General features: G+C 27.2%; 2 protein-coding genes across 5 annotated transcripts in view; one reads left to right on the forward strand and one right to left on the reverse strand.

Annotated features, from left to right (window-relative positions):
- The first annotated feature begins 1372 nt into the window (after positions 1 to 1372).
- On the forward strand, positions 1373 to 10423 carry LOC124956983 (chaoptin-like). 2 transcript variants are annotated; one of them, XM_047513514.1, is made up of 16 exons: positions 1373 to 1530; positions 2325 to 2613; positions 2821 to 2991; positions 3141 to 3616; positions 3818 to 4037; positions 4191 to 4501; positions 4733 to 4957; positions 5201 to 5422; positions 6251 to 6419; positions 6671 to 7203; positions 7449 to 7643; positions 8597 to 8881; positions 9034 to 9159; positions 9376 to 9489; positions 9616 to 9851; positions 10118 to 10423. In XM_047513514.1, exons 1-16 carry the CDS (start codon positions 1528 to 1530, stop codon positions 10404 to 10406), a joined length of 3864 nt encoding a protein of 1287 aa, XP_047369470.1. In that variant the 5' UTR covers positions 1373 to 1527; the 3' UTR covers positions 10407 to 10423. The 2 variants fall into 2 exon arrangements, with proteins under 2 accessions (XP_047369470.1, XP_047369471.1); XM_047513515.1 differs by having other exon boundaries at positions 1376 to 1530; positions 2189 to 2613.
- Positions 10424 to 10901: 478 nt separating this feature from the next.
- The window catches only part of LOC124956945, a 3899-nt gene continuing 3157 nt past the window's right edge, over positions 10902 to 11643 (reverse strand). For all 3 annotated transcript variants that reach the window (XM_047513424.1, XM_047513425.1, XM_047513426.1), the window contains 2 exons: positions 11478 to 11643; positions 10902 to 11297 (listed from right to left, as the gene is read on the reverse strand). The exon at positions 11478 to 11643 is cut by the window's right edge and continues 58 nt beyond it. In XM_047513424.1, the coding sequence (XP_047369380.1) occupies positions 11085 to 11297; positions 11478 to 11643 (379 nt within the window). In that variant the 3' untranslated portion in view covers positions 10902 to 11084. The remainder of the gene's footprint in view (positions 11298 to 11477) is intronic.

Raw genomic sequence — 11643 nt, forward strand, 5'->3', positions numbered from 1 at the left:
GTGATAGACTTATTTGATATTTTTTTTCTGATCTTATTTCATGTAAATTTGATATATGATTAATGAAAAAAAATTATGATTTTGGTATGAGCCAATGAACTTTGGTTTCATTTTCAAAATCAACTCGCAATAAATATCATTAACGAAATAAATTACTAGAAATAAATTTTTATTGATATTGAAAGATGTTTCTTGTGAATTGATTAAAAAACATACATTTTTTGTTAATTTACGATAAAATTTAACTTAGAATAACTAATTATTTTAATTAGTTATTCTAATTGTGATAAGCTTCAATTAATTTTTTTCACAAAATGGACTATCAAAAGTCCATTTTCAAAATCAACAGTTCATATATATATACATTTATCATTTTCAGATATTATTTCTCTTTATCTTTTTCTTTATCCATCTCACAGAGTTGGAGAATTAGAATGATTTATATTAATTTTCTCTGTTATTATTTATTTTATTATTAAACGGATACGAATATAATGAGATGATATCAAATGCGTCATTTAAATGAAAACAATTAAACATTTATTTTATTTAATCGTTTTATGAGAAAAGAACACCTATTTTTCTCTATACATGAATTAATTCCGCGTGTCATATTGAATACGAAAAAAAAAAAAAAAAAAAAAAAAGAACAAAAGTTATTAATACGCGAGATATATTTTGAAAAAAAAATGTCTGTTGATTCATCTTGTAAAAAAAAAAACAAAAAAAGGAAGAAATAAACAAACCTTGTCTTGTTTTTTCTTTTCTTTTTTTTTTTTTCTTTTCATCGAAATTAACACGTTCCGTGTCATGTGTACCACCGGTGGTACACGTTAAACTTGATCTTCAGGCCACATGTACCACCGGTGGTACACGCAGTCATTTTTTTTCTTTAGTCAAAATATCAAATGGCCTGAACGACAAGTCCAGGCAAAAATGGCTTGGCACGGAACGTGTTAAAAATATCGCTGATATTTATTTGAACCGTGTATTTACAATATACATATATATATATATATATATATATATATATATATATATATATACATACACACATGTATATAAAAAATATTCGAGCGTTTCAGTTCGATCCGATTTTTTTTTTTGATTTTCATTTCTTTTTTTCTTTTTCATTTCTTTTTTTCTTTTTCTTTTTTTTTTTTTTTCTCTCTCTCTCTCTCTCTCTCTCTTCGACTATAATGCTCATCGAAACTCATTAAAGAATAAAAAAGGCTTATTCTCTTTACGCAACTATTTTCGTTTGAAAATGAGCTAATGGAATATCGTAGCATTTAATCGCGTAAAGAGAAGCACTGTAAATCTCTACGCATCTTTGAAGCCCTATCCCGTACGATAATACTTCTAACCAAAATGTGTACTAGGGCAGTAGTAACTAGTTGACTATCAGTCAATGTGAATATATCAGTTGGAGCATTCTTTTTGGCCCTTCGAGGTTTACGAAAGCGTGTTGTCCAGTTTAAATCATTAACAAGTGATCTCTGATATAGCAGGAGTTACCCAGACAATATGGTAACGATTAAAATTATCACTTTGATATTCGATTATCATTCAATGTTTTCTATCTTCGAATTATATAATCGATTCATTGAAAAATTATAAATTTAATCGTTTTTAATTAACACGTTCCGTGTCAACTCATTTTTGCTTGAACTTGTCGTTCAGGCCATTTGATATTTTGACTAAAGAAAAAAAAAAAATGACTGCGGACAGTGTTAATTTAGATTTTTATTTAATTCCAAGCTTTAATACTTATTAATTTTGATATTGCACATCTCATAAATAATATCAACATGTGCACTTGTTATAAGTAAATTGAAGGTATATGCGCAATACAAATTCTTCTTAGGCACTTTGCATAGATCTCGTTATTTATAAAATTATTTTCATTACAAAAAGAAGAATAAGAAGAAGAAGAAAAGAAAAAAGAAAAAATACTGTATATTCTTTGAAGCCTCGTAAATAATAATAATCAGATATAGATTTGAAAGAGGCATTTGCAATTGTGTCGTTTTAAAAAAAAAAAGAAAAAAAAAAAAAGAAAAAAAAACAAATTCATGAATTCATGCAATGCGCAAATTGTTTTGATTTACCTCAAAGTTGATTTGCACATGCAAAATTAGGAACGTATAATAATAATAATAATAATTATTATTTTTCTGTTTGTAAGCGGAAGTAAGGAAAAAAAAAAAAAAGGAAGAAAGAAAAAAAATTAAAAGGAAAAGAAAGAAAAGGAAAAATATCGTTTAATAACAAGATAAATGATCGATCGATATTAAAGATTATAATAGGCAAATAATTTTCAGAATTTATTGACTTTCATGAAGCTGGGCTACGCGATGCTAATAGTGACTCTATTATTGATGATTTGGTCTTCGATGGTTCGAACCCATGAATTACCAGTTCAATATCCACCATGTTTCTTCAATCCCCTTTGTACCTGTTCAAAAGCAATACCAGATCTTGGAATAGTTTCTTGTTACAATGTACCAATGCCAAGAATACCACAGCCTATTAATTCATCGAAAGTATTTATGCTCCAATTGGAAAACAATGGACTGACCTTTTTGCAACCGCAGTTTCTCATAAATACAGGTATAAATAAGGAAAAAAAACAAAAACAAAAAAGAAAAAAAGAAAGAAGAAGAAGAAAAAAATTATACTGAAATTTTTCTTCGTATAAAATTAATCTTAACCATTAATAATTTCATTATGAATTCTCGTAATAATATTAAATAGATATATATATATATATATATATTCATTGTTCGAACAATGTCAAATGCAATTCGTATTCCTAAGGTCTTTACAAGTTACAAATCAAACATAATCCCTTGGCCGACATCCCGGACGAAGCTTTCCTAGGGCTTGAGAGATCGTTATGGGAATTAGAATTACCCTACAATAGACTTTTCAAAGTACCCAACAAATCATTCAGACATTTGCAAAAATTACGTTTACTCGATTTAACAGGTATTATTTGTTTTTTTTCATTGTCTTATATTTCCCTCTATCCTCTTAGATAATACTAAATTATCTCTTTCAATTAATAGATTATACTTATGAAAAAAAAAAAAGAAAAAAAAAATTAGATATCTTTATTAATAAATTATATTTCTTAGGTAATAAAATATCGAATATAGCGCCGGAACATTGGAGGGGTCTTGAGGATTCATTACAAATCTTACGTCTTGGTCGTAACGCGATCGAAAAGCTGCCGGCTGATGCATTTGCCGGTTTATCGTCATTAGAAATTCTTGATCTTCGAGAGAATACCTTGAAAGAGATCGATACCTCCGTATTTAGAGATGGCATGGCTAAATTGACACATTTATATTTGAATGATAATCAACTGGTTTATATACCGTACGCCCAATTGTCCTCGTTAAAACGTATGAAGGTCCTTGATCTAAGCTACAATAGAATATCCAAAATGTTACATCCACTTCAGGAGCCCGAATTAAGGGGCGTACAAATGTCCTTGGATATTCTTAGATTGGATTATAATCAGATCGCAACATTAATGCCTACGGATTTTCAACATTTTTATAAAGTCAATAAGACTTATCTCAATGGCAATCCCTTGGCCGTGATCGAGGTTAAATCCCTTTTTATCGATATAATACAAAGAGTGATATACAGAAAAAAAAAAGAAAGAAAGAAAAAAAGAAAATAAATCTTTCTGACAAATTATAAATATATATAGTTTTTTTTTGTTTGTTTGTTTGTTTGTTTGTTTGTTCTTTTCTTTTCTTTTCTTTATTATTTTTTTTCTTTTTTTTTTTTTTTTTTTTTGCAGAGCGGAGCATTCCGTGATTCGAGAATCAAAGAATTGTACTTTAGCGATTGCAATTTGATCGACGTCAATTCGGCTGACTTTACAGGCCTCGAAACTTCTTTAGAATTATTGGATCTATCTGGAAATAATATAACCAATCTTCAGAATCATATCTTTCAAGAATTTGATTTTCTACGTACGCTTATTTTTCGTGACAATCGTATAGATACATTTTCACCAGGTAATTAAATTAAATATTATTAAAATTTGATTATATATTTATTACCATTATGTACACCATATATATATATATATTTATAAGATTTATAATAAGATTTAATTGTGTACGTGTGTGTATGTGCGAGCACTAAATCAATTTATTTCATTTCAACAGTCGAAGTGTTCAATGGTTTTCAATATTCTCTTTATAACTTGGATTTAAGTGGAAAGGAAAATACCGTAATATCTTTACAAGATTTACGACAAATGAGAAATTTAAGATTCTTGTCGATATCGAGAATGCCGGAGCCTACGTTGGTGCCAGAAAACTTTTTAGAATTTGGCATGGACATCAAGGAATTGCATATTATCCAAAGCAATTTGAATACAATAAAGAATCATGCGTTCACGCATGTACGTGGAATTAAATATTTGGATTTCTCCGAAAATTCAATTTCTAGTATCGAGGATGATGCATTTTCCGAGGTAAAGAGAAAAAAAAAAAAAAAAAAAAAAGAAAAAAAAAAAAAAAAAAAAAAGAAAAAAGAAAACAACAACAACAATTCAAACTGGAATTGTTTTTCTTTTCTTTTTTTTTTTTTTTTCTTTTCTTTTTTTCCAAGCAAAAACAAAAATACATTCCTAATAGAAAAAGGAAGAAAAAAAAAAAAAAAAAAAAAAAAAAGAAGAAAAAACCAATCCTCCAAAATTATTTAGGTCGGTAATTCTCTTTTGACATTGAGAATATCTCATGGTTTATCGAATACTATTACCGAGATACCAAATAAGCCGTTCAAGTCGTTAACGAATCTTCAACATCTTGACTTCAGTAATAACAAAATTAAAACGATGCCCGACACGTCGTTTCATTTTTTAAAGAGAATAAAACGCATCGAGTTACAGGACAACGAGATCGATGCAATCCCAAAAGGAACCTTTCAGGTACTTTCATTGTTAAATCATATCGATGTATTTATAATTTATATATACATACTTAAATATATAAATATATATATATATATGTATGTATGCAAAGAATGATTTATATATACATACATACATACATACATATATACAATACATATAATATGTTTCCTTTTAAATCTCGTTTTTACGAGGAAGCACCACTATTTTAATCTTGGTTAGCCTAATCGTATTAATCTATTGAACTTAATTTCATTTCAGGGTGACATACATTCGATGCTTGAGGAAGTAAATTTTGCATATAATCAGATAAAGAGCATACAGACCCATACGTTTGTGGATTTGTTGTCCCTAACGACGATTAATTTAGAGGATAATGCCATTAAGAGAATTGAGAGGCGTGCTTTTATGAACATGAATCGTTTGAAATATATAGATTTACGTGGTAACAAGATCAATGATATTACAGATGAAGCATTTCAGGTATTAATTTATCTTAAAGATTAACTTGATTTATGACGATGATATATAATGATGATATATTATTCTCTCGTTGATTTTAAAAGTGGATTTTAAGCAAATTCAATTTATATTATTACTAGATATTTAATGATTTCCATTTCAATAAGTTTAAAAATATTAATAAATTGTAATTATATTTTATATTTTTTTCTTTTTTTTTTTTTTTATGATGTTATTGAATATAATATTTTTATTTATTTACTTATTTTTTTTTCTTCTCAACATTTCACACTTCTTTCGTAAAAGCTACGATAAAAAAAAAAAATAAAAAAAAAAAAGAAAAAGAAAAAGAAGGAATAAACAAACAAAATTTATTAAAAAAAATTGATAAGCAGTAATATTAATTAATATAATAATTATTTTATTTATTTTTTTTTTTTTGTGATCTTATTTCATATAAATTTAATATGCAATTAATGGTTGTTCCTGTTGGGTGAAAAAAAAAGAAATTATGATTACAATATGCGTCAATGGACTTTGTCTCATTTTTAAAATCACAACACTTAATAAATATCGTTGTCGAAATAAATAATAATTAGTAAGAAATTTATACTGACATTAAAAGATATTTCTTGTGAATCGATTAAAAAGTATAAACTTTATATGAATTTGTGATAAGGATTAGCTTTAATAAAATTTTTTTTGTTTTGTTTTTTTTGTTTTCTTTCTTTCTTTTTCTTTTTTTTTTTTTTTTTTTCACAAAATGAATTTGCCCCACTTTCAAAATCAACGAGAGCACATATAAACGCATTAATAATATGATACTATATACGTTTGTTTCGTATCAAGAATTTACCAGATCTTGAATTTCTCGATCTGGCTTATAATGAATTGAACGAATTCGATTTGACATCGTTCGATCAAGTAGGAACATTATCCTCGTTCAAAGTCAATGTTAGTCATAATGTGATACCAAAATTGTGGATCAATAGTACGACCTTTACACCGCCAACTACAAGTACGTATGTCATATGTGATCAGAAAAATCTGATCCAAAAAATTTTCATATATTATACGTAGGATTGATTATAGAGGGAAAAGAAAAAAAAAAATCTCTTTTCCTATAAATAGCATTGCTTTCTTACTTTTCAGATATTATCTTTTTTTTTTTTATGTATATATATATATATATAACATAAAAGAATAAAAAAAAAAAGAGAAAAAAAAAATAGAAGCAAAAAGAAAAAAAAATGATATTTCTCGTTTCAGTTGGTGGGAACGTTCAAGCCAACATCAAAGTATTAGATCTCAGTTATAATAATATATCCGACATTATGAAATACTATTTTAAACCGGTGGAATATTCTCTTAGTCACTTATACATGTCGCATAATCAACTGACCAATGTGACTCAAGGAATATTTGGCAATATGCCCCATCTCCAATGGCTAGATTTAAGTCACAACGATTTAATCGAGGTCGATTTCGATTGCTTTAGAAATACGAAGAATCTACAGGTCTTATTTCTTTCGTGGAATAACATCGTTGATATACCGGCTGAGGCATTGAGACCATTAAAAAAATTACGTATCGTTGATTTGTCCCATAACAAATTAAGAACTCTACCTGACAATATGTTCACGGATGCCACCATCGAGAGCCTTGATTTATCTCATAATCAATTTATGAGATTACCTGTTAAAACTATGTCAATATCTGCGGCATTGAGTTTGTCTATTTTAGATTTGTCTTGGAATATTTTGTCAGGCATTCACACGACCGATGCTATTTTTAGATTGAGAGTAAGAATAATTCTCTCTCTCTCTCTCTCTCTCTCTATTTCTCTCTTTATTTATTTTTTACTCTTTGATTTTGATCAGCTCTGCTATTAATAAACATTATATAAAATATTGTATTTATTATCGATTATCAAATTTTGATAATCTTTCATTGTTTGCTCGCTTGCTTGTTTGTTCGCTTGTTTATTTGTTTGTTACTATTTTTGTAATTTTTGTAATTTTTGTAATTTTTGTTTTTTATTTTTTAGGGATTAACGTGGATGGATCTTTCGTATAATCGTTTAGTTAGACTGGACGACGGAGTATTTTCCGATTTACCTTATTTGTCACATCTTGACTTAAGTCATAATAAACAATTGATATTAGAAACTCGTGGAAGAACATTTCACGGATTGGAGGATACATTATTTTATCTTGGTCTAAGTAATATTTCTTTATTGAGCGTACGTATTTTATTATGAATATAAACAGATAGAAATAACGAGAGAAAAAGAGAGAGAGAGAGAGAGAGAGAGAGAGAGAGAGAGAGAGAGAGAGAGAAAATGATAAATATAATATATGGATATATTTTATCAAAAATATAAAATATTTTCTATGAGTATCCTTTGATTATAAAATATTATGATATATTAATGAACACTTTGTACATTGATTAATCTTTATATTTAATCGTATATATACAAGATGTCAAAAAAATATGGGAACAAATTTATATTACATATTACTGAGATCAAATGAATGAAAAAAGTTTATACAAACTTATCGTCCAAAAATTGATTTATTGACAAAAAAAAAATATATATATATATATATAAGATATTTGTATGATTTATTCGTCGAATTAATGATTTGATTAACTGTCACAGTTGGCCTCTTCTAGATCACCTGACTTAACGTTTTTGAATTTCTATTTATGAAGTTCACGCAAAAGAAAGTTCGTTTATAAAAATACGATAAAAATGGAAGATAGAATTTTTCAAAATGCATTCAAAATACATTTATCATTATTTCTAATACAATTGGAATATTTGATTATTTGAATTCGGGGATCATTAATTCGACGAATGAAAGACCTGTATTCTTACAGGAAAGAGAAATTTTCTAATATTTCTAATAACTGGCACAATAAATTATAAATATCTTTAAAAAATATATATATATATATATATTTTTTTTTTTGATAAAAAATTTTCAGGATATAGTTTTATATAAACTTTTTTTTCATCCATTAAAACTCAACGATACTCAGGTATAAATTTGATCACATGCTTTTTCGACATCCTGTATATATATATATACATATATATTGCATTGATATTATATAAGAATGAGAAAAAAATGCACGATAGAAAAATATTCGTAAGAAATTAAGATAGATTTGAGATTTTATTTTCAGGTACCGGAATTACCATTAACGCGATTACAAACTTTATATTTGGCACATAATGAATTGGCTTCGATACCGGCCGAAATGGCATCGAATTTAACGTCGTTACATTATTTGGATCTAAGTTATAATGATTTAACGGTGGTACCTTTGATCACGCACACACTTCCAGAATTGAAGACATTTAATCTTGCTAATAATCCGATCACGGCAATAACCAATACGAGTTTCTTAGGGGTGGCGGATAGCCTTGAAGAATTGGACATACGATGGTTATCTTTGTCGACGTTCGAAGTACACCTTTTTCTTTTTTCTTTTTTCTTTTAGCAAGAAAATAATTATCTCGCGACAAAATACTCTATATAGAAAAAAACTTTGCATCCGGATTTTTTTTTAAAGATTTTAAAAGACATTTTATTTTGTTGTATTATTGTATTGTTTTATAGGCAGGTGCACTTTGCAAGGCAACGAAATTACGTAGATTGTATATAACAGCTTATACGGGTTTAAAAAATTTCAATTTTCCAAATATACTGGAGTACAATCATGGCTTGAGGGATTTGTTGATTGACGTAAATATATGAAGAATTTACATTAACAATTGCCATATTTATGATCTATTATGTTGGAAACTATGAAATCGGCGTTTTTGTTTAGTTATTTATCTTCATTCAACGCCCGTTTCATAGTTTCCAACCTAATATTTATAAATAAAATAATAATAATTATCATTATTATTATTATTATTATTATTATTATTATTATTATTATTATTATTAATATTATAGGTTGAAAATGAGACGGATTTGCAGAAAGAAATGAAAGGAAAATTTCCATTTAAATTGTATAATATTACGCTCACTGGGAAAGCTTTGAAAATTATTCATTCGGATATATTACGCGTTAGTAATTAAATATATCTTTACCATTATATTTAATTATTTTTAATTGATAAGTTTATTTATTTATTTATTTTTTTTTCTTCTGTTTTTTTTTTTTTCTTTTTTTATTCAAACATAACTCGATAGGGAATAAGAAATCCTCATTTACATTTTGGATTGTATAATACCAGCGTAAGTAGCGTGCCAAAAGAAATGTTTATTAATGCTGAATGGGTAAGGAATATAACGATTGACCTTCACAATACTGATACGAGAACGCTTCATAATCCGTCCTCTGGTCATAAGCCTGGTGTACCGAGAAAACAATTTCTCATGAAGCTTAGACTCGCTGGTACTTATATGAATTGTGATTGCGATATTGGGTAAGATTCATATATTGAATTAATGATTCATAATATAAATAATTTAATAAATAAATATATATATATATATATGTATTATATTTTTAATATATAACATATATTTATTATTGTAAAATAATTCTTTTACGTGATTTAAAAATATTTTTATTAAATAACATGTAATAAAATGGATATTGATTTAATATTTAAAATGATTTAGGACATATTCATAATTATTCGATTTGTATTATAATTAATAATGAATAATAATGAAAAATTATTTTCAGATGGATTGAAATGTGGCAGAGAAAGCATAGACAGTATCAAGAAGATAGATGCAATTCTTACGGTGAATTTAATAATTTCGAACGCGAGGAAGGCGACGAATTTAATTGTTGGGACAATGGCTGGGACGATGACCTTCGAGAGACCTTTTGTATGAACAAAAATAACATGTCACTATCGAATGTCTTGAAAACAGAAATTGAATGTGGTTGGAGTACTGGGAGTTACGTTGACTCCTCTAATTTATTAATTTTTTTGCTTTTCTTGATCATAGGAACGATTTTAAATTAAATATCTCTTTCTCTCTCTCTCTCTCTCTCTCTCTCTCTCTCTCTCTCTCTGATATTTGTTTAATTCGTAACGAAATATTTCTCTGTTTTCTTAATTAATACTTATTTCGCACACTGTTATTCCTAATTTTTTTCTTTTTTTTATAGACGTACATATCACACACAAATACACACGAACATACGCATACACATATACACACACCTTTTCACTTATGTGTAATTATTTTATTTTATTTATTTTTTCTTTATTTTTCATTCGAACGTTTTGCAAAGAGCAAAACACATGAGACAATCAAAAGACAGTCGAACAATGTTCAGATACTCGTACAAATTATCGGCGATAACAAATTAAGATGCTCTTTCATTGTCATTTTGTCATTCGTGTTAGAAATATTTTTTGTTAAACCTTTATTATTATTCTTCGTTAAATTAATTGGCATGTTATTAAACATAAAGGAAATAAAAATAATTGTATATCGAGAAAAAAAAATTACAGTATATGCATACACATATATATATATATATATATATATGTATGTATATATGTATATATTTAATTACAGAACATCAAACACAACAAAGATATCACATATTCTGATATGCTTCTCTCTTTATCTCTCTCTCTCTCTCTCTCTCTCTCTCTCTCTCTCTGTCTTTCTTTCTCCCTCTTTCTCTTTAATCAATAGTTAAACGATAAAATTTTTGCTACTATATGAAGTACCATGTATACAATTGGCAAAACAATCAAACCGAATATAAACGTTAAACAAACGTAAATGCTTAACAATTGTATCCCAAGTATCACGTATTTGATCATCATTTGACGTATGTCATTAGTATTCTTTATGTAGATCAATTTGTCCAGTATGAATCGTAGGATATAGAGAAATATCTAAAAGAGAAGAAAAGAAAAAAAGAAAAGCAAAAAAAAAAAAGGGGGGAAAAAAAAAAAAATAAGAAAAGAAAAGAAAAAAAGAAAAAAAAGCAAAATTCATTTCGTTATTTAAAATGCATAAAGTTATAAACAATTATTATTCAAAGAATATCGCATTAGTGATATGTTTATCATTACTTCGACAATTGGTGCAGTATTAACGATGATATAAAGAAGAGCAATCAATGATCGACCTGTTGCTTGACCCATGACCTTAACAAGATCCGTAAAAGCATATTCTGTACGTGGAATACCATTAGATTCTTGATAATTTGCTAAATGTTCTCTTATATTCAATAAAAGT

Source organism: Vespa velutina, chromosome 24, assembly GCF_912470025.1.
Source record: "Vespa velutina chromosome 24, iVesVel2.1, whole genome shotgun sequence".
NCBI classification, from domain to species: domain Eukaryota; kingdom Metazoa; phylum Arthropoda; class Insecta; order Hymenoptera; family Vespidae; genus Vespa; species Vespa velutina.

Excerpts from the sequence above, each read along its gene's own strand:
- LOC124956983 (XM_047513514.1), top strand. Across the intron at positions 2,992-3,140 it reads ACGTTTACTCGATTTAACAG|GTAATAAAATATCGAATATA; the intron begins GTATTATTTGTT and ends TATATTTCTTAG. Across the intron at positions 4,038-4,190 it reads TATAGATACATTTTCACCAG|TCGAAGTGTTCAATGGTTTT; the intron begins GTAATTAAATTA and ends TCATTTCAACAG.